At 61.0% G+C, this 20797-nt stretch overlaps 14 protein-coding genes and 1 non-coding gene across 15 annotated transcripts; 10 read left to right on the top strand and 5 right to left on the bottom strand.

The window, feature by feature from the left end:
* Positions 1-82: 82 nt before the first annotated feature.
* MRET_2451 (transcriptional activator SPT7) lies at positions 83-2101 on the bottom strand (the record flags this gene model as incomplete). Its single annotated transcript, XM_027629078.1, has 4 exons — positions 83-1800; positions 1825-1948; positions 1975-2067; positions 2096-2101. 4 exons carry the CDS (start codon positions 2099-2101, stop codon positions 83-85), a joined length of 1941 nt encoding a protein of 646 aa, XP_027485004.1.
* Positions 2102-2177: 76 nt separating this feature from the next.
* On the top strand, positions 2178-2981 carry MRET_2450 (essential protein required for maturation of 18S rRNA; the record flags this gene model as incomplete). The annotated part of the gene is made up of 1 exon (XM_027629077.1): positions 2178-2981. The coding sequence occupies one exon, from the start codon at positions 2178-2180 to the stop codon at positions 2979-2981; it is 804 nt and encodes a 267-aa protein (XP_027485003.1).
* A 4-nt stretch (positions 2982-2985) lies between these two features.
* On the bottom strand, positions 2986-4662 carry MRET_2449 (asparaginyl-tRNA synthetase; the record flags this gene model as incomplete). The annotated part of the gene is made up of 1 exon (XM_027629076.1): positions 2986-4662. The coding sequence occupies one exon, from the start codon at positions 4660-4662 to the stop codon at positions 2986-2988; it is 1677 nt and encodes a 558-aa protein (XP_027484973.1).
* Positions 4663-4768: 106 nt separating this feature from the next.
* MRET_2448 (cerevisin) lies at positions 4769-6238 on the top strand (the record flags this gene model as incomplete). The annotated part of the gene is made up of 1 exon (XM_027629075.1): positions 4769-6238. One exon carries the CDS (start codon positions 4769-4771, stop codon positions 6236-6238), a length of 1470 nt encoding a protein of 489 aa, XP_027484974.1.
* Positions 6235-7410, bottom strand: MRET_2447 (protein kinase A; the record flags this gene model as incomplete). The annotated part of the gene is made up of 1 exon (XM_027629074.1): positions 6235-7410. One exon carries the CDS (start codon positions 7408-7410, stop codon positions 6235-6237), a length of 1176 nt encoding a protein of 391 aa, XP_027485195.1.
* A 178-nt stretch (positions 7411-7588) lies between these two features.
* MRET_2446 (mitochondrial matrix iron chaperone) lies at positions 7589-8134 on the top strand (the record flags this gene model as incomplete). The annotated part of the gene is made up of 1 exon (XM_027629073.1): positions 7589-8134. One exon carries the CDS (start codon positions 7589-7591, stop codon positions 8132-8134), a length of 546 nt encoding a protein of 181 aa, XP_027484871.1.
* Positions 8135-8368: 234 nt separating this feature from the next.
* MRET_2445 (cell polarity protein) lies at positions 8369-11752 on the top strand (the record flags this gene model as incomplete). The annotated part of the gene is made up of 1 exon (XM_027629072.1): positions 8369-11752. One exon carries the CDS (start codon positions 8369-8371, stop codon positions 11750-11752), a length of 3384 nt encoding a protein of 1127 aa, XP_027484858.1.
* Positions 11753-12095: 343 nt separating this feature from the next.
* Positions 12096-13055, top strand: MRET_2444 (solute carrier family 25 (mitochondrial citrate transporter), member 1; the record flags this gene model as incomplete). Its single annotated transcript, XM_027629071.1, has 1 exon — positions 12096-13055. One exon carries the CDS (start codon positions 12096-12098, stop codon positions 13053-13055), a length of 960 nt encoding a protein of 319 aa, XP_027484862.1.
* A 344-nt stretch (positions 13056-13399) lies between these two features.
* Positions 13400-15238, top strand: MRET_2443 (negative regulator of differentiation 1; the record flags this gene model as incomplete). Its single annotated transcript, XM_027629070.1, has 1 exon — positions 13400-15238. One exon carries the CDS (start codon positions 13400-13402, stop codon positions 15236-15238), a length of 1839 nt encoding a protein of 612 aa, XP_027484868.1.
* A 120-nt stretch (positions 15239-15358) lies between these two features.
* On the top strand, positions 15359-15451 carry MRET_t0041. The gene has a single exon. It is a non-coding gene; the product is annotated as a tRNA-Glu (tRNA).
* Positions 15452-15557: 106 nt separating this feature from the next.
* Positions 15558-16253, bottom strand: MRET_2442 (ER lumen protein retaining receptor; the record flags this gene model as incomplete). The annotated part of the gene is made up of 3 exons (XM_027629069.1): positions 15558-15607; positions 15636-15724; positions 15751-16253. 3 exons carry the CDS (start codon positions 16251-16253, stop codon positions 15558-15560), a joined length of 642 nt encoding a protein of 213 aa, XP_027484869.1.
* A 161-nt stretch (positions 16254-16414) lies between these two features.
* On the top strand, positions 16415-17431 carry MRET_2441 (2-nitropropane dioxygenase; the record flags this gene model as incomplete). Its single annotated transcript, XM_027629068.1, has 1 exon — positions 16415-17431. One exon carries the CDS (start codon positions 16415-16417, stop codon positions 17429-17431), a length of 1017 nt encoding a protein of 338 aa, XP_027484870.1.
* Positions 17432-17524: 93 nt separating this feature from the next.
* MRET_2440 (solute carrier family 39 (zinc transporter), member 9) lies at positions 17525-18553 on the top strand (the record flags this gene model as incomplete). The annotated part of the gene is made up of 1 exon (XM_027629067.1): positions 17525-18553. One exon carries the CDS (start codon positions 17525-17527, stop codon positions 18551-18553), a length of 1029 nt encoding a protein of 342 aa, XP_027484874.1.
* Positions 18554-18612: 59 nt separating this feature from the next.
* On the top strand, positions 18613-20226 carry MRET_2439 (leucine-rich repeat protein; the record flags this gene model as incomplete). The annotated part of the gene is made up of 1 exon (XM_027629066.1): positions 18613-20226. The coding sequence occupies one exon, from the start codon at positions 18613-18615 to the stop codon at positions 20224-20226; it is 1614 nt and encodes a 537-aa protein (XP_027485060.1).
* On the bottom strand, positions 20221-20775 carry MRET_2438 (uncharacterized protein; the record flags this gene model as incomplete). The annotated part of the gene is made up of 1 exon (XM_027629065.1): positions 20221-20775. The coding sequence occupies one exon, from the start codon at positions 20773-20775 to the stop codon at positions 20221-20223; it is 555 nt and encodes a 184-aa protein (XP_027485059.1).
* Between the last annotated feature and the right edge of the window lie 22 nt (positions 20776-20797).

The raw sequence follows: 20797 nt of genomic DNA, 5'->3' as shown, positions 1-20797 counted from the left end.
AAAAAGCGGCGTAGTCGATAACGTTTCGACCCTTCGGCCGTCCGCCACAAGAAAAAACGTTTAGTCAACGACAGGCACGTGGCTATGAAACGCGCTGGCGCTTGGCCTGCTGCTGTGGCTGGGGAGCCGAGCCTGCGGGCACCGAGGCGGGTCGGTGTGCGCGGCTGACCATGGGACGGGCAGGGAGTTTGCCGGTCGTAGGCACCTTGTACCGCGGTCTCTCGGGCACCTGGTCGGGTAGAAATGGCATGGATCCCAGTTGTTGGGCGTACCACGTGCGCAAGAGGCCGATCTGTGCTGGCAGGGAGCATGCCACGAGTGGGACGGGCGGGGGTGGCGCATCGAGCACTGGCTTGCTCGTGCCTAGCTTGCCGTCTGAGGCGACTTTGTGGGGCGCGTGACTCGTACCGAAAAACAGACGACTCGGCACGGCAAGGTGAGGTAGGCCCAGCTCGGACTCGAGGCCCAGCTCGCGGAACCCAAAAAAGTCATCACCGAGACCTGCGGCGAAGTGACCGAGCATGAGCGCCTCACCGTCGCTTGCGAGCAGGTCTGCGTCATCGACTGTAGCCGAGTCGACGCCTTGCAGCTGCTCATGAAGCACATGTTTTTGTTTGCGTAGCCATTCCTGGAGTCGTTGGCCGTAGCGCCCAATGTCCTGCGAAACGTAGGACTCGAGGGCTGAGAGGTTCGTGCCGCGACTCAGCATGACATGCTCTAGCATGTCAGTGGGTGACATGTGGTGCGCAAAGCGATCGACATACAGACGTAGGGTGCGGCCGAGGCCCATGAGATATTTGGCGGCGACATCGGCCAGGACTTGCACAGGCGAGGAGTGCGCGCCCTCGAAGCCGGCATGTGCTAAAAGCACTTGGGTCTGCCAGCTAGTCTGTGCCTGTGCATACGACCTGGAGAGGCGGGGGTATGGTGTCGATGTTGCGTACGGAACGGGCGGCGGCACGCTGGGCGGCTCGGGTTCGTCTTCGTCATCCACGACGCCGATAGAGGGGGGGATGGGCACATCGAATTCGATGGCTTCGGCCAGTTCGTGAATTTTTTGGTGGGTGCTGTACAGGCGCCGGAGTGTCCGGATGTTGTGGGCCATCATGCGCGGGATGCCAGCTCTTTGACTTGGCAGCCGCGAGGTATATGCTGCGTCAGGCTCGTGGTCGACAACATGTCCCGCATGTGGTACGACAGGCAAGCCAGCGCAGAGCATGGCATCTGATGCACAGGCGGCCCACCACCGTTGCTGTGCGGTGGGTGTGGACTGTGGCAGGGCTGCAGCGAGTGGATGTAGATGGGATGCTGGCACCTGGTGCAGCACATCGAGGGTCGGCGCGGGATTCGCTGCGTTGGCGCCATCTTCGAGATCTGAGAGTTTGGCATCCAACTCGTGGAAGACGAGGCATGATTCGGGGTTCCGACGAAGCGCGTGCCGCTGTGAGAAAGGCACATCGTGGGCGGGCGCGGACGTGGACGGGGCCGTGGGTGTCTCTGCGGCAGGAGCAACTGCGGGCGGTGGGATGTCTTCGATAGGTTTTTCTGCGTGGGACGCAGACTGCCACTGCGATAAGAGGTCCTGTGTGTCGTTCTTGTCGCTGAGAAACTCGAGGAGATGGTTCGCCTTTTTCCGCATGACTGTGGCATTCCGTCGCAGCGGGTGTGTAGGCGAGGCGTTGTAAACGAGACAGTTGTCCCAGATGAGATTGAGGTCATGCGCAAACTGACTCTTGGTTTTGTAGCAGCCGCCGCGGAGTTTTTTCTGCATCGTGCCGAGATCCATGGGGTTTTGGATGACTGGCGTCAGTCACTCACACGTACCGTCGTAGTAGTCTGGCGCATCGCGCTTGCTTACGCGCACGAGAAATGCCTGGGAGTGCTCGGTATAGTTGCGCAGCTCCGTGAGGATGCGCTCCATCGCCTCCTGGTACTCTTCGCGCTCATCCTGCCGTGTTAGGGCGGTGTACGTACGCGTCCTTTTTGTGCCTCACTGAGGAGCCGGAGCAGCTCGGCGTCTTGCAACGGCACTTGATCACGGTGCGCATCGATCGCCTGGAGGAGGTACTGCGCGGTCAGTTTAGGCGTCGCGTACCTTCATACCCCACGCCACGTCGTGGTGGGAGGAAAGCCAACGTCACGTGGGTGGACGAGCCACGCTTCCTTTTTTCTCTAGCATGCCCAGGGAGCCTCAGGGCCGGCGGGGTCATGGGCGCAGGCGTCCGATGCCAGCGCGAGGCGAGACTACGAGTGTGAATAAGCTGAAGAGTATGATTCGGCAGACGAAGCGGCTCTTGGGGAAGGAGTCGATTGAGCCAGGCACGCGTATTGAGGCGGAGCGACGCTTGCGGGCGATGGAGCTGGAACTCGAGGAGAGTATGCAGTCGAACAAGGAGCGCCAATTTGCGACGCGATACCACAAGGTCAAGTTTTTTGAGCGGCAGAAACTGATGCGGCGGCTTCGGCAGCTGCGGCGGGAGCCAGAGAGTCGGCAGGTGCGTGCGCAGCTGTTTGAGCACCGCGTGTTTCTGAACTATGTCTTGCACTTTCCAGCCGATCGGCGGTACGTATCGCTGTTTGCCGGGAACAAGGAGCCTGTCGCGCCCAGTGCGGATGCGCCTGATCGTGCGCACCAGAAGGCTGCCGAGTTTTTCAAGCATGTGCGCAAGTCTATGAAACGAGGTACCATGGCTGCCGAGCCAGACAGGGATCTGCATCACCGAGAGGAGCAGCACCGGCGAACGCGTGCGCAGCATGTAAAGAGGAGCGAGGTGGACGTTGGCGATGGCGATGGCGACGACGATGGCGACGACGATGGCGACGACGATGGCGACGACGACGAGGCTGACGACGACGAGGCTGACGACGACGAGGCTGACGACGATGGCGATGGCGACGACGGCGACGATGACGACGACGAGATGCACGACAGAGCTGACCCGCCGCCTTCTAGCGTGGCCAACGACGACTTCTTTGCCTAGATACCTATGGCGTGCAACGGCCCGTCCAGCGTGGGTACAGCGAGCACTCACGCACGGTCCAGCGGTTTGTGAGCCATGCCAGCAGGCGCTCAACACCGAGGCCATAGCCGCCGTGCTCACATGTGCCGTACTTGCGCTGGTCAGTGTACCAGTAGTAGGGCTGGGGATCAATGCCCTCGTGTTTGTACGCCTCGAGGAGCTCTTCGTTGCCAGTCATCCTCATGCTACCACCGACAATTTCGCCGACGCCGGGCATGAGCAGGTCGACGCTCTCGGTAAATGCCTCATCACCGGGCACGCGCTTCATGTAGAATGCCTTGATCTCGCGTGGGAACGAATGAAGCAGGATCGGCACGGCCAGCTGATCCGTCATCTTGCGCTCGGCCGCCTCGGCAATGTCGTCACCGATCTTGTGCGGCTCGCCGTGCTCGTTCAGAATGTTGTGCTCGTTCAGATAGGCAATCGCATCCTTGTAGGAGAGGCGCATGAATGGACGCTTGGGCGGCTGGAAGCCGGGGTTCAGCTGCTCGATCAGCTGGCGCACCTTGTCGTTCTGCAGCACACGGTCGACCATGCCGCAGATGTCCTGCTCAATGTGCGAGAGCAGATCGTCGAACGTGACAAAGGCGAGCTCCGCTTCGAGATGCGTGTACTCGCTCAGATGGCGGCGCGTGTGGCTCTTTTCCGCACGGAAACTCTCCTGCACACAGTACACATCGCCGAGCGCCGGCAGGCAGGTCTCGAGGTACAGCTGCGAGCTCTGCGTCAGGAACGCTGGCTGGCCATAGTAGTCAAACTGGAACAGCGTCGCGCCGCCCTCGACCTGTGTCTGCACCATGCATGGCGGCGTCACTTCCATCACGCCCGAGGAAGCAAACTCGTCGCGGAAACCCTGCATCACTGCCGCACGTACATGCATCACAGCAGAGGCAGTCTCGCCACGCAGCATGAGATGCCGGTTGTCCGCCTGAATCGACGGGTCCGTGTTCTCCGAAATGCGGTTCGTAATGGCATCGTCGCCGCCAGGCGCCTTGCCGACACATACCCAGTAGTCGACAACGAGCTCGTGGTTGTCCGGCGCAGTCTTGCCCTCCGGCAGAGCCTTGATCGTGCCGTACATCTCGACCGAGCTCTCGAGCGTCAGCGTCAAGGCGTCGTACGTCTGAATGAGCTTGTCCTGCAGCACACACTGCATGTATCCTGTGCCGTCGCGCAGGACGAGGAACATGCGGTCTTTTTGCGAGCGCAGGCGGTGCACCCATCCGCACACCTTCACACGCACGTCGCGGTTGTGCACACCCGCACAAATCTTGATGCGCTTGGCCGGCTCAGAGGGCACGTCCAACACCACCTTTTTGCTCTCCTCGAGCTTCTTCTTGTCCTGCTCGGCGCGCTCCGCTTCCTGTGAGGCAAGTTCAGCGGCCTTCTGCTTCTTCTTGATCGCCATGTCGTACAGCTTCTTCGCCTTTTTCACGCCCGAGGCCGACAGGGGCTCGTACCCCTCGTCCTTGCGCGACAGGATCGACACGTCCGGTCCGCGGGCGAGCATCGCGCCCAGCGCGGTCGCGTACGGAGCAGCCTCGGTGCCCTGTCCCGACTCATCATGTCCCTTTGCCTCGTCCACATACACGCGTGGAGCGTTGACGTCCATGGCCGCTGTGCCTTGCACCACCGACTCCATCGTGGCAGAAAAAGAACCAGGAGCACGCCGCCTGTGCCCTGCGGAAGATATTAGATAAGCGAAAGGTGGAGAGCGTGGATGTGGCGGCCCTGATGTGCTTCTCGCGATGTGGGTACGAGTCGTGCTGCTGTGCATAGCGGTGGCCTGCACGGCTGCGCTGGCATTCCCGACCAGTTGGGGGGCGATGGCGCCGCTTGTGCAGGCGCCTGGGACCAAGGCGGTGCCGGACAAGTACATGGTCGTCCTCAAGGAGGGTGTATCGGCGGATCGGTTGGTGGCCCACTCCGCCAACGTAGCGAGTTTCTTCCGTGGCAGCGGGGACGCCGGCCCTATTTCGCACGTATATGATATGGGGGATGCTATGCGTGGGTATGCGGGCCACTTTTCGCCGGAGGACATCGCGCTTATCCGCAGCCATCCGGACGTGGCGTTTGTCGAGCGCGACTCGATTGTGGATGTGACGATGCTGGCGCAAGACGACCGTAACGTGCGCAACATGAGCGGAAGTGCCGTGCAGTATACGTTTCCCTGGGACAATCCGTATCGCCACTTGACGGAGCAAGGCGCGCCTTGGGGTCTGGCGCGTATTTCGCATCAGCGCTCGCTGTCTCTCGGCACGTTTAACAAGTATGTGTACGAGTCGATCGGTGGCGAAGGTGTCACGGCCTATGTGATCGATACGGGCGTGAATATCGAGCACAGCGACTTTGGCGGACGAGCCAAGTGGGGCACGACGATTCCCGCGAACGACACGGACACGGACGGACATGGACACGGCACGCATGTGGCCGGCACCATTGCGTCGAACACATTCGGCGTCGCAAAGAAGGCCGAAATTATCGCCGTCAAGGTGCTTGGCTCGCATGGTCAAGGCTCCATGTCGGACGTGACCGCCGGTGTGCTGTGGGCCGTGAAGGATGCCGAGAACAAGACGCGCATGATGCGAGGCTCACGCAAGCTGCGCGGCTTTGTGTCGAACATGTCATTGGGGGGTACCAAGTCGCCCACGCTCGATCGTGCGGTGGGTGGCGCCGTGGCTGCGGGCATGCACTTTGGCGTGGCTGCGGGCAATGAAGACCAGGATGCATGCAATGTGTCGCCGGCTGACGTCCGGGCGGCAGTGACGGTGGGTGCATCGACGATCGCCGACGAGCGTGCCTTTTTCAGTAACACGGGGCCCTGTGTCGACATCTTTGCGCCAGGCCTCAACATCTTGTCGCTGTGGAATGCGGGGCCACAGAGTATCAACACGATCTCCGGCACGTCCATGGCCGCGCCGCATGTCGTCGGGCTCATGGCGTACCTGCTGTCGATTTACGGGTCGAGCGATTTCCGTGTGATGGAAGAGGCGAAGCCGGTACGCTCGCTTGTCGCGGCAGTGCATGCGCTGCTGCCGTCGTGGGTCGCGCGCTTCCTGCCGCTGGCCTACGAATTGACGCCGCTGCCCATAGAAAGCACGGTGCGTCCTGCGGATCTGAAGCGTGCCATGCGGCGCATGGCGACGTCGCATGCCCTGGCGAACTTGGATATGGACACCGTGAACAAGCTGGCCTATAACAACGCGACTACGAGCTAAAAGTCGGGGAACAAATGAGGGTACTCGTCCGGCGCATCGGGGCGCTCGTACTCGGACAAGTCGTTCTCCGGGTACCGCTCAAACTTACTGGCGTCGCCATCCATGTTGATGTTGGGGATGTAGGGCGCGGGAATTTCTTTCCGGTACAGGCATTCCCAGTCGATCTCGGCAAACCACATGTGGGCGAAGATGTCGCGACTGCCGCGGTGCAAATTACCAAAGCGCTTGGACAGGTCGGCAGTGAGCAGCGACTGGAGCAGATCCTTGGCGCCCGGCTCGAAAAACGACGGATAGTTGACATGACCTGCAATAATCTTTTCGTATAGTTTGATAGGATTGCCATCCTCGGTATAAAATGGCGGGTAGCCGGCCAGCATTTCAAAGAGGAGCACGCCGACGGACCACCAGTCGACACTGGCGTTGTAGCCCTTGGCACGGATCACCTCCGGGGCGAGATAATCGGGCGTGCCACACAGCGTCCAGCACATGCCGTTGGTCTGGGCCGTGACTTTGGCGAAGCCAAAGTCGATGAGTTTCAGGTGGCCATCGGCGCCGATCAGAATATTCTCAGGTTTGAGGTCACGGTAAATAATATTGTGCATGTGCAGAAAGTCGATGGCCAGAGCGACTTCGGAGATGTAAAATTTGGCGACCTTTGGAGGGAAGCGACGGCTCTGGCGTAGCAGACTAAACAGCTCGCCGCCAGGCACAAAGTCCATGACGAGGTACAAGAACGTGGGGTCCTGGAACGTGCCCCACAGATTCACCAAGAACGGGTGCCGAATCATGGACAGGACGAGGTGCTCGTTGTTCACGTGCTCTACCTGCTTCATTTTGACGACGTGCTGCTTGCGTAGCACTTTGATGGCGTAGAATCGCTGGTTGTGGACGGATCGCACGAGATGGACGCGTCCGAATGAGCCCGTGCCGAGTGTGCGAAGAATAGAAAAGTCTTGCAGCTTATAGCGCCCCTTGAGATGGCGGACGGTCAAGCCCGTATAAGGATCGACATTCGGCGCACTCTCGCCAGCGCCAGCGCCAGCGAGAGCGACCGTGGAGTGGCTCGTTGAGGGTTTCGCGACATGAGTGTTTTGCGACGCAGCAGAGCGCTCAGCGTTCGCCTTTTCCGACGCGTCCCGCCGAAAAGGAGGAAATCCAAAAAAGTGTGGCATGGAACCCACAAGCGATAGCGGCTGCCGTCGTTGTCGTCGTTGTCAAACTGACCAAGGTAGGCGCGGAGCTTGGCCCGTCGGCCAAACGTCGCTGGATGAGTCAGCACTTTGATACCTCCACCGTTGGCAAAAGGAGCCTTCGTGCGTGGCTGGGCGCCACACGACGCTTCGTACCAACATGTGGACGCGCCGCCTTGCTCAGCAGATGGTGAGGTACGTCCCGCGTATGGGCGTGGCGCCTCGAAGCAGGCACATGGTGCTAGCGCGGGCGGCTCATACTACGCCGGTGTGGGCGAAGGGCGCCGCCTCCTCCACACCGACGTACCGCGCTGGCGAGCTGCGTATGGTCGACTATCACCGCATGATCGACCACTCGCTAGATACGCTGACAAGTCAGCTGGAGGAGCTGATGGAGACACAGGATATTGATGCATTGGAAGAAAAAGCGCCACAGGGCAGTGAGGAAGGTGAGTGGGACGTGGAATATGCTACGGGTGTGATCAATGTGCGTCTGGGCTCGTACGGCACGTATGTCATCAACAAGCAGCCGCCAACGCAGCAGCTGTGGCTCTCGAGTCCGACAAGTGGCCCGAAACGCTTCGACTATGACACGGATAAGGGAGTGTGGTTTACGTACCGCGACGGCGAGCTGTTCCTTTTCCACGAGCTGCTGAGCCGGGAGCTTAGCGCCGTGTTTGACACGCCGCTGTCCTTGCATCTGTAGCGCGTGCTCGCCGCCGAGTGGAGGAGGGGACCGCCGCCGCCGCCGCCCCTTTTTCATCACGTGGCACATAGTCTCAGATATGCACGTAGTAGATGCATGCAGGTTCATGCATGCATGTAGGTGCCGAGACGGGCGCGGAGCGTCTGGTTCTACGCCGCCACGAGCCACTTGGCACGCTTCCCTTTCTCTACAGCAACGTAGGGCAGCCCCGCGGGAGCCGTACGTGGAATCAGTATGGCCCAACAAGCGCAGCGCATGGGCGCGCGATTCCTACATCAGCTTACGAATCTGGGCGGGGGTAGCGGCAATACGTCGCAGGACATGTCCACGCACTCGACAGGCAGCAACACGTCGCCTGTCAAGAACCAGCTTGCGTCGTTGTTCCAAAAGGGCCCACCTGCGCCGTCGCCGGACATTTCTCTGCCCGCACGCAAGCCGGGCACGTCGTATGATGGCGTGGGCGACGACGCGTCCATGCGATTCGGCGAGGCATTCAGCGATGGCATGGCGCCCCATGCAGCGTACCAGCAGCGACCCCTGGCGGGTGGCGCGACCGATTCGATGCCGTCTGTGAACGCACCGTCCATGTACCAGCCAGCGTTCCAGGGCTACCATCCTCCGTCAGCCCCGTACCAGGACATGCGCGGCTACGGCATGCCGGATGCGAATGCCAACATGGTGTATGCGATGCCCGAGCAGCCGATGGCCGCCGCGTCGGCACCCACGATGCCCGCAACGCACCCGCCAGCACCTGTGCCGCCGGCAGCGCGTGATACCAGTTTGGATGATAGTGGCATGGCCCTTCGGCAGGGCCAGCCGTGGACGAACACCTCGCCGACCAAGCGCATGGACCCGTCCGAGATTGACCATCTATCGCGCATCTACTATATGAGCCTCTTGCAGTTCTTTCGCTCGCAGGCCGTGCGCTCGTCGCTCTTGACGCCGTCACGTACGAATGCGCGTGAGAAGCTGACGCGCCTGAACAAGCAGCAGTTTGCGGAGCTGTCCACGGATGTGCACGATGAGCTGCAGCGACGGCAGGACGAGAGTCAGAGCCAGCCGTACCTGCAGGGCCGCCATGAGTTCCATCCCAAGCGCAACCAGGCGCGTCAGAAGCTCGCGACGCTGCCCAAGAACCGCTTCCGTGACCTGGCGTCGGACGTGTTCTTTGAGCTGGAGCGGCGGTACCCGGAGCTGCCTCAGGATCTGCGCCACGAGTCTCTCGAAGAGCTCATGGGTCCTCGCGAGGGCCAGGCGCCTGAAGGTATGCCGCCAGCTCCCGACGTCCCTGGCCCGAGCGTCGTCCAGGGCGGTCAGGACGTGGTGGCTCCCGCCGCGGACGTGCGCGAGGCATCGGGAGGCACATCGCCGACGGGACAAGCCTTGTCGCCCGGCCCGTATGGCCCGCAGCCGGTGCCGGTGCCAGTGTCCGTCGAGCCGAGAATGCGGTCGACGGAGCCTACGGCCTCGCGTATGAGCTCGGCGGTGGCGCAGCAGCAGCTCGCTGATCTGATGGCGGACGCTCAGCAAATGTCCAGTGCACAAATGTTTGCACCGACGCGTGTGTCGGTCGCGGAGGAGCCCGCGGAGCCAGCGCAGCCCGGGACCGAGCCGCGCAGCGTCGACGGCGGTGCCGCTGCTGGCGCCGTGCTTGCCACGCCGGGTGGTGTGGCGGCAGCCGCTTCGCAGCGGGGTGCGCTGATGGACCCTGCGGAGGTGCAAGCGAGCCGCGACCGGGTGGATCTGCTGCAGAAGCAGGTGCAGCTGCTGGAGGAGCAGGAACGTGCTCTGCGAGCCCAGGGCGCTGAGCGGGACCGAGCGCTGGAAGAGCTGCGCTCGCAAAATGCGCAGCTGCAGGAGCGTCTGGCGACGCTACAGCAGCACGTGTCTGAGCACGAGCGGACGGCGGCCGAGCTGCGGTCCGAGCACGACAGGCACCTGCTGGTGCTGAGTGACAAGGAGGCGGAGCTGCGTTCTGAGCGCGACAGGCACCGTGTTGTGATGGATGACAAGGAGGCCGAGCTGCTGCAGCACCGTGCGAATCTGGACGCGCTGCGTGCGCAGTACAATGACCTGAATCTCGTGCACGCGGCGCGGAGCAGGGACGTCGAGGCTGAGGCGCAGTGGAAGCGGCAGCTGGAGGACATGCAGCGCGAGACGCTGGAGCAGCAGAACATGGTGCAGGGCCTGCGGAGCGAGGTGGCCACGCTGCTGGAGGAGCTGCGGCGACTGAGTGCGCGCAACGATGCGATGACGACGGACAAGGAGTCGGATGTGGCGATCATCCGCGACTTGCACATGCAGATGTCGGCGTACAAGCGGCGATACGAGGGGACGAAGGCCGAGCTGCGTATCGCGCAGTCGGCGTCGCAGGTCTGGGCGCAGCCCCACGTCGACGAGTGGAAGTATGTGTCGCCGACGGGCGCCGTGGCCGACACGAACCTCAAGTCGTTCCAGACATCGATTGATGAGCTGCTGACCACCGCACGCTCAGCCGCGCCGTCGAATGTGCTGATTGCGATGAAGACGGTCGTGCTCTCGACGACGCTCGTGACAGATGACATTGCCAAGTACGAGTCGCAGCCTGAGAACGAGCTCGGGGCTCTGTCCGCGCAGCAGCGCGAGGACGTCGAGACGCTCAAGACGTCGATCTCAGATGCCCTCACGAACCTCATGAACGCATGCCGCAACCACGCGTCGTCGCAGGGCCTCGCGCCGGTGAGCCTGATTGATGCCGCCGCGACGCACGTGGCGATAGCCGTGGTCGAAGTCGTCAAGCTGCTCAAGCTGCGCCGTGTGCCGCGCCCAAGCGAGGACGACTTTAGCTTCGAAAGCACGAACGATGCCACGGCGCTCAGCAGCCCGCCCAGCGGTCTCAAGCCGCTGCATACCCGCAGCGCCTTGTCGCCGCCCGCCCACTCGGCCCCGCCGCTGCCGCCGTCGAGCCGCCGTCCCAGCGCGACGGCCCACGCCAGCCCCGTGTCGCTGCGCTCGCTGTCGTACTCGCACTCGAATCTCGAGGCGCGCATGCGCTCGATGGACATGAAGGCTGGTCTCGTGCGCTCGCCACCGCCGCCGCCGCCGGCCGAGCCAGCATCCACGACCCCGGCTGCCGCGGGCGGCAGCACGGCACGGACCATGGATGTGGAGGAGCCACAGGAGGCAGCGGCCGAGCAGGGCGTGGACGCGAGCCGCGAGGACGACGAGCTGGAGAACTGGGGTGAGCTGCGCAACTACATCGAGGTGCAGACAGAGGCGATTGTGCACTCGATCCAGTCGTTGTTGTCGGCGCTGCGCGAGGGCGCACAGGGCGTACAACTGAACGAGAACCTGACGCAGATCACGACGATTGTGTCGTCGATCGTCGCCATTTCGCGCGACCACCTGCCGAACGCGGGCACGCCCAAGCAGGAATCGATTTCGACGGAGGCCGAGCGCATCTTTGCCGAGCTCACGGAGAACTGTGACCGCCTGAGCGATATGCAGTCGAACACGACCTTCGACCGCACGGCCAAGAGCATCATGGCCAGTGCATCGTACGGCGTGGCCAAAGGACTCAAGGCGCTCAATGAGCTCCTCAACGCGGCCGATGAGGTGCCTGACGCATCACGTGGGTGACAGCCTCACGCTCGAGGCTCCACACCGCCGGCGCCGAGACCCTGGGCGCGGCGGGGCCCAGCCTCGTTTCCCCGTACTATAGCACGTGACATAGATGAAAATTGCCTCCCAACGCATGCTGAGGTAAGTATATCCGGTCCGGGCCGGTGACATGCGCCGAGATGCCATGTATGCACGAAGAGATGCAGTCGCCCCGCATAAGCGGGGGCCCATATGCACGCGTAATCTGGCCTGATACAATTCGACCGGCCGTCCGTGGACCCGAGTGGTGTGCCGAGAAGGCCAGCACGACGGCAGTCTTCCGGCTTCTCTTCCTACCTATCTTGGTTTTTTCCTCACCAACATGAGCGCCGAAAAGAAAACCAACAAGCCCAGGGTGTCGCCCGCGACTCACCTCATTGCCGGTGGTATCGCCGGTTTTGCTGAAGCATGCACCTGTCACCCCCTTGACACGATCAAGGTGCGGATGCAGCTGTCCCGCAGGGGCCGCGGCATCAGCGAAAAGCCCCGTGGCTTCTTCGCCACGGGCGTGCATATTGTGCGCCGCGAATCGCCTCTGGGCCTGTACAAGGGCCTCGGTGCCGTCGTGGCCGGCATCGTGCCCAAGATGGCCATCCGCTTCATGAGTTTTGAACAGTACAAGCTCGCTCTGGCCAACCGCGAGACGGGCGTGACGAGCCCGCAGGGCGTGTTCGTCGCCGGTCTGCTCGCTGGTACCACGGAGGCCGTGGCCGTCGTGAACCCCATGGAAGTGGTCAAAATCCGTCTGCAGGCCCAGCAGCACTCGCTCGCAGATCCGCTGGAGAAGCCTCGCTACCAAAACGCCGCCCACGCTCTGTACACGATTGTGCGTGAGGAGGGCTTCGGCACGCTTTACCGCGGTGTGGCGCTCACGGCGCTGCGTCAGGCAACGAATCAGGCGGCCAACTTCACGGCATACCAGGAGCTCAAGTCGCTGGCTCAGCGCGTGCAGCAGACGCAAGATCTGCCCTCATACGAGACGGCCACGATTGGTCTGATCTCGGGTGCGCTGGGTCCTTTCTCGAACGCCCCGATTGACACCATCAAGACGCGTATCCAGCGCGCCGCCAAGGTCGAGGGCGAGACAGCCATGGGCCGCATCGTCAAGGTCGCCTCAGATATGTTCAAGCAAGAAGGTGTGAGTGCCTTCTGGAAAGGCATCACCCCGCGTGTCGCGCGTGTCGCTCCTGGCCAGGCCGTTGTATTTACCATCTACGAAAAGGTGAAGGGCATGATCGAGTCTTCCCATGAAAAGAAGGCTCAGGCCGTCGTGAAACAGTAAACAAACGCCGTCGCCGACATGCCCCCACATAGCTCTGTATACTCGCTGCCCCCCTCCCTGGCTCACCGCCTGTGATCCCTGCGTCCCGTATGACTCAGCGTCACGTGATGGAAGATCGGAAAGCGAAATGAAATGCACACCTGCCATGTCGAACGCCGTTGGGATGGGGAAAAAAGACCGCGGCGATTCATAATCTTCCGCTTTCATCGCAACGCCTCACAATCCCACATACGTCGGAGCAAAACGCACCGCATCCCCATTTTATCGAAGCATAGACTCATCACACGTCTGTGCGTCACCTCGTAAGGCGCTGCAGCTCGCTCTCTCAGTACACATACTCTACCATGCACGACGCCGAGTTGCATCCGGAGGCAGCCTCTGCCCAAGCGTCGCCGCATGCGACACCCTCCATCTCATCTTCACCCTCATCGACAGCGCTGGATCAAGCCTCCTCGGCCATGCATACCCTGCGTGTGACAGACTCGGACGAATCGACGTCCTTGCTTCCCGCCACACCCTATTCACATGAGGCCGCCTATCCGATCGTGCCCCCCACTTTGCCGTCATCGGCGGCGGCAACACCATCATCCATGGCAATGCCCATGGTGGGATGGAGCTCCCCCATGGCCGCGTCGATGCCGTACATGATGGCTATACCAGGGGGCGGCCAAAGCCCCCTACCCTTGGCGTACCCAAATTATGCGGCCCCGGGAACCTCGCATGACTTTGCGATGCCGACCGCGGCCATGGCAACGACAGGCATGGTGCCTGTCGGGAGAACTGTCTACATCGGGAACATGCCGCCGGACGTCTCAGCGGAAGAATTACTCGACAACGTGCACTTTGGTCCGATTGAGAGTGTGCGTCTGCTGCCAGAAAAAAACTGTGCTTTTGTATCATTTCTATCTGGCCAAGTGGCGGCAGCTTTCCATGCTGATTCATCGGTACGTCGTATCTCGCTTCGGAATCGCGAGCTCAAGATTGGATGGGGCAAGCCGAGTGTGCCGCCCCCCGCCGTCATGTATGCGGTACAGCATCATAATGCATCTCGGAATGTGTACTTCGGACAGCTGGATGATTCTGTCACAGAAGACACACTTCGCTCGACGCTGAGCAAATACGGACCGATCGACCAGATCAAGTTGATCCGTGAACAGCGCATTGCCTTTGTGCACTTCTTGTCAATTCAGGCTGCCATGAAAGTGGTCTCAAGTCTACCTATGGATACCGAATGGTCCAAGTACCGCATTAACTATGGCAAGGATCGATGCGCCTACGTGCCCAAGGGACAGCAGCAGACGCAAGCACACAACCACCAGGCTGCTGCCATGGGTCTTGCCACGGCCATGTGGCTAGGCTACCCAACGGGCTATTTGAACTACGGCCAGGTGCCTCCAGGCTCACCGTTCTACATGGACGCCGAATCCTCTGCATCGACGGATCCAGAGGCACGCGCCCGTTTCCAGGGACAGATGCTCGGACAGGTCGAGCCACAGATGTACCAGTTCGGCAATCGCACAGTGTATCTGGGCAATTTGCATCCAGATACGACCGTGGAAGATATTTGCAATCATGTTCGAGGCGGTATCTTGCAGTCGATCCGATACATGCCTGATCGGCACATTGCATTTGTCACGTTTGTGGATCATAATACCGCTCTCACGTTCTTTCATATGGCTCTTGTGTCTGGTATCAACGTGCTCAACCGGCGACTCAAGATAGGTTGGGGCAAGCCCACAGGACCACTAAGCCCAGCCATCGCCCTCGCTGTTCAGTCAGGTGCATCGCGGAATGTGTATATTGGCAATATTAGCGATCACGCACTGATGAGCGAAGAAAAGATTCGCCAAGATTTGTCGCAGTATGGCGAGCTCGAGATGGTCAACACGTTGCGAGAGCGCAATTGCGCTTTTGCCAACTTTACCAACATCCAATCAGCCATCAAGTGTATTGAGGGACTGAAATACCATCCTGACTATCAATCTGTCAAAGTGTCGTATGGCAAGGACCGGTGCGGGAACCCGCCCAAGTACCTGAGCAGGCTCGCCATGAATTGGCAGGCCCAGACCCGCGCCGCCCCTTTTCCTGTGGGACAGGCGCAGGAACCCATGGCGCATGATGCAAGCACGCCTCATGACCAACATGGATCCAGCCCATCACCTGAACCCCTCATTTCCACATAGAAGAACAACATCGTGCATCAAACACCTTGTGGGTAGCCACACCAAGACGAGCGGTCGAAATGACCATCGCCTGGTTGTGACATACATTTACTGTAAATCGTCGGAATCTGGCACCGTTCCTCCTAGTTAGTACAACGGTTAGTATATGTCGCTCTCATAAGTTTCGACTGTGTGGCGCCGACAAGACCCGGGTTCGACTCCCGGATTGGGAACATTTTTTCTCATGGCGCACGCGGGGCCTGGGACCCACACGTCGCCTGACAGGCATGGGGACGCCACTCGCTGTTCCTGGACCGGGGATATATGTCTGTATAGAAAGCTATGCAGGGAGTTCAAACTTTTTGCCCTGGATCACCTTGGTAAAGTAGACTGTGGTAAGTGGGAGGATTCGACGTACTGTAGAAAAAGTCACCGTACAGACCGGTTTGTACAAGACCCGCCAGGAATGGTATGAGCAGGAATGGATGGTGCCTCTCAAAGATGAAACTGGCATGTAAGAAAGAGCAACGTACCGGTAGATCCAGTTGAGGAGATACAGGGCGCGGTAAGCACCCAGTGCGAAGATATAGTGTGTGGTGATCGTCTCAGCCTCGCCCAACCGCTGAAGAAGGAACATTTGCGGCAGGATCGCGACGGCTTCGAGGAAAATACTAAACGACCACATGACTTCTAAGAAGGTGAACTGAACATGGAAAAGGAGTGCCAGGATCGCAGGCACACCAAGGAGGTATTCGAGGCGAATCGAGTCGATATCAGTTTCGTAGCGCGATCTGAATTGGACCTTCATGAGATACAAGATGTAGGCACTGCTCGAGATGAAGAAGAGTTTCATCAGGATGAGGTAGGCACTAGGCGGGTGCAGCAAGTCCAGATACCGCGTCACGAACACGATCGTGTACATAAGCTGCGTCTTGAACGAGATGCCTCGACATGACCGACTTGTGAGGATCTTATGAATGAGAATGAAGATGGACGCCAGGTGCGACAGATCGCCTAGTAATCGAAACAGGTTCATCGTCGTCGCCAAGTGCCTGCGCGCCGCGTCGCCCTCCAGCGCGGCAGGCAGGCCAGGCCCCCGCTCTGTATCACGTGATCTTCGCACACGTGGAAGACGACCTGTGCGCGACCGGCTGGATGGCTATGGGGGGGAAGCGGGTTGGGTTTTGGCTAGACGCCATGACCATCCACACGGTTCTAACGAACACGCTCAAGTTGCGTGTGCCCCTTGTGATGGGTGGTATGCAGTGGGTCGGCAAGCCGGCCCTGGCTGCTGCGGTCTCGAATGCCGGGGCTCTGGGCATGCTGACGGCTCTGACGCAGCCGACGCCGGAGGCGCTGCGTGCGGCGATTGAAGAGACTCGCTCGCTGATTGACCCGCAGATTGCCAAGGAGCGCTCTCAGTACGGTGCCTTTGGTGTGAACATTACACTCCTGCCTGCCATTGTGCCCCCGGACTATGAGGGATATGCACGTGCGGCACTGGAAGCCGGTGTCCGGATCTTTGAGACAGCCGGCAGCAACCCTGAGCCGGTGATCAAGGTGCTCAAGCAATCGGGCGCTTTCGTGATACACAAGTGCACGGCGATCCGCCATGGACTTAAGGCTGCGCAGCTCGGTGCGGATATGCTGAGTATTGATGGCCTCGAGTGTGCGGGACACCCCGGTGAGGACGACATTGGTGGTTTGGTGCTCTTGGCCCTCGCCGCCGAAAAGTCGCCTATTCCGTTCATCGCATCGGGTGGCATGGCCAATGGCCGCAGCCTGGCGGCTGCGCTTGCGTTGGGGGCCTGTGGTGCCAACATGGGCACGCGTTTCATGGCGACCCGGGAAAGTGAAATCCACGACAAGATCAAGGCGCACCTGGTCCAGTCGTCGGAGCGCGACACGGTACACATTATGCGCAGCCTGCGCAACACGGCGCGTGTCTACAAGAACAAGGTCGCGCTGGAGGTGATCGAGAAGGAGAAGCAGCGCGCGCAGTTCGCTGACATTCGCCCGCTCGTGTCGGGTCAGCGCGGCAAGAAGGTGTACGAAAACGGCGAAGTCGATGCGGGTATCTGGACGGCTGGCCAGACGGCGGGTCTGATTCACGACATTCCCACGTGCAAAGAACTCGTGGCCCGCATTGAGCGCGATGCCGAGCAGGTCATGACACAGTCGGCTGCCCTCATTACCCCCTCGCCCCGTTTGTAGAGTCGTAGCATGTGGAGTGGGCTCAGGCCCCGTCGATGTGCCCCGCGTCGCTGGCGTCGGCCGATCAAAGCGTGATCTGTGCGATTTGCCACCATGCAGAGTGGGGCCTTGCTCGTGCTGACATGCTTGTTCATGAGTGTGTGTACGTATGGTGTGGGCACGCTACCACTGGCATTTCAACTGTCGCGTCATAGTCTGCGGAAGCTGGAGCTGTGGGGCGCAGGGCTGCTGCTGGGTGCGGCGCTGACCGTGGTGATTCCCGAGGGCATACAGAACGTGTATGCTTCACGAGCAGATGGCGCGCGGTACGCGCTGCCGCCGAAAGATCTCGTGGCGTTTTGTCTTCTGGGTGGCTTTTTGCTCATGTTTGTCGTTGAGCAGCACATGACGGCGCGCTCGGCCCAGCCGAGAGCGTCGCCGTCACCTTCCGTCTTGTCGGATGCGCCGTCTGAAGCGACTTTGCAGTGGCAACCGCGCATGGATGATGCGGAGCCGTGGTACAGCGTGCTCAGTGGTCTGTTGGGTATTTTGGTGCATGCCGCGGCGGACGGCGTAGCGATGGGCTCGTCAGTGGAGAGCTCGGATGTGTCGTTGCGTGTCGTGGTCATCTTGGCGATCCTTGTGCACAAGGCACCCGCTTCTGTGGGGATATGCACGCTCCTTATGTCGCGGCATTCTCCCCAGAATCAAATCCGCTTCGCTGTCCTCGTGTTTGCCGTCACGACGCCGGCCTTTGCGTTGCTGACCTATGGCATTCTCCAGGGTCTGCTGACAGCTACAGGCTCGACAGGTGCGGTGATTGGGTCTCGCGAAATCGGCGCGATCCTGTCGTTCAGTGGTGGTACGTTCCTCTTCGTCGCGATACACGCTGTGATGGAGCTGGCCTCGCATCCCGTGAGTCAACATACCCGCACCGGGGAACACCACCCGCACGATGATGACCATCCCATTCACGCGCAGGTCGAGACGCGCCTGGTCGCACCGCTTCTCCCGCGCTTTCTTGGCGAGCAAGACGCGGTCGCGCATAGTTCTACGAGATCGCTGGCCTATGTGATCGTCGGGTCGATTGTGCCGCGGTTGCTGCAATTGTTGGTAGGGCATCATCATCATTCTCCATCGTAGAAAAAAAGGGTCTTTTTTTTTACAAAGGGGGCGTGCCGCGACCTTTGTTCGTCCAGGCCATGTCGTTCCGCCTGCCGGAGGCGTCGACATCGTCGTCGTCGCCGCCGCCATGGGGGCTGGAGCCGTCGTCACCGCCATCGAGTCCGACGCCGACGACGTCCTTCCACTCGTTGGATCCGTTCAGTGGCTCGGCCAAGTCGCTATCGATCAGCCGGCCACGCCAGACGCGGTGGGCGCGATCGGCCACCACGCCTGCTGCGCCACGCACCGCCCACTCCTTGGACGTGCCAAATGTGGATCATCATGATCGCGAGGCGCTTCTTGAGCAGTTCTTTGACGAGGCGTCCGAGGAGGAAGATGCATCGATGGTCGAGATGGGCAGCTCGTACGACGCACCGAGCACCTTTGCGCGCCCCTTCGTGCGCACGGACAGCGCCAACACAGATCCGCTGAGCGCTGCAGGCCGTGTGGACTCGATGCAGCGAGCGACACAGCGGACGCGTCTGACAGGCACGTCGCCCAAAAAGCTCACGCGCCACGGCTCGCATCTGGCGCCGTGGGAGCAGGCGGACGATCCGCCGCCACCCCGACCCGGTGACGTGCCATGGGATGCCGTCGTGACGCGTGTATTTGATGAGGGGCGTGAGCATCCCACGCTCTTATTTGGTGGGCATGGTCTTACGCACATCAGCAACGTCATTGGTGATCTGCGGCACTATGTCACGATCGAGCACACACGCAGTCGGCTCGAGCTGTACCTGTGGGACAATCTGCTCACGAAACTGCCGAGCGCCCTGTTTCAGCTCACGAATCTGGGCGTGCTGTCACTCCGCAAGAACCAGCTGACCCATCTGCCCGCGGCCATCGGCGAACTGCGCCATCTGCGTGAACTGAATATCGGCGGCAACGCTCTGACATACTTACCCGCCGAGATCCAGCAGCTGCAGCTCGATACATTCACGTACGTGCCGAATCCATTTGTGTGCGTGCCCCCCGGCTCCCTTCTCGAAACACGCCACGTCCACGGAGACCGTCCTGCTCCCCCGCCCCCCGGTCCCCGCTGGACACGCGCTCATACCCTGGCGACCGTGGTGCCGGCGGCGCCGACGACGCGCGTGATCGCACGCGTGCTCGGCCCGTGTGAGCGCCGAAGCAAGCCGTCGCTGGCGAACTTGTGCATGCAGCGCCTGCTCAGCGACGACCCGCTCGTGATTGAACAGTATGAGACGGGATGCCTGCGTGCGCTGGAACATACCGTTGACGCGCGGTTCGTCGCGCGGATTGAGGCGGCACGACGGAGTGCGACGGCCTCGTGGGGCACGCGCGTCGATGCTCGGGATCCTCAGGTGGCGTGGTATGCGGGCGCGGACAACGTTGACGCCATGCTGGAGGCGGATGATGCGGGCCATAATGTGTGGTTCAATCGGTGCCCGGCTCACGACCGCGAGTCACGAACGGATTGGCCCAGCTGCTCTGGGCCTCTTTTTGTCGATGCGGCGGAGGAACGCATCGAATGGGTATCCCACGTCGCGGGCGTGCGTGTGGCCAAGCAGGGGATCGAGATGGCCGGCACGTCCGTGCGCGGTATGCCAGCGGAGCATGCGGGGTGCTTGCCGATTTTGTGGCGCGGATGCAGTGTGGGCTGCCTCGCCTTTCTGGACGATTCGTTATGATGCACGAAATGACGTGAGAAAACGGCGGCGCGCTTCACGGCGTGCGGCGCCTGTGGACGCCGCCTTGCCTCGCTCTTGTAGTGTCTCTTTTCGTAGCTCGCTCAGAGCGGCCTGCTGGCTCTGTCGTGTCTCTGCATCTTGCGCAAAGCGGTAATAAGCTGCGCCACGCGGCCGCACGTCTGGCACAGGGACGTCGGGGCGTATGTACACCGGAAACGATGTCGCGGGACCATAGATAGCCGCGTCGTCGCCTGTCCGTGTGCGCCCAAACTCGTCCTCATACTCTACTTTGGCCCCTTTCGAGTCCCAGTCGATGAGCTCCTCGTCGTCCTTATAGCCAGCTTCGTACCTGGCTGCCTTGGATGCGAGGGCGTGCTGCGAGGCAGCGAGGCGCACATCGTCCTCGCTATGCTCCGCCGGCTGCATGCTAGCGCGCATACGGAGGCGCTTGGGCTCCTTGCGCTTCAGCGGTGCGTTTTTCGCCCGCTCTCGCGCTTCATACAGCTGCGATCGCAGGCCCGCAAGTGAGCTGGCCTCCTGCGGCGGCATCGTCGAGGAGTGGAGGGACGCG

The sequence above is a fragment of the Malassezia restricta genome, chromosome IV, assembly GCF_003290485.1.
Source record: "Malassezia restricta chromosome IV, complete sequence".
NCBI classification, from domain to species: domain Eukaryota; kingdom Fungi; phylum Basidiomycota; class Malasseziomycetes; order Malasseziales; family Malasseziaceae; genus Malassezia; species Malassezia restricta.
Note: the sequence above shows the minus strand (reverse complement) of the source record. Positions and strands in the feature narration are given on the sequence as shown.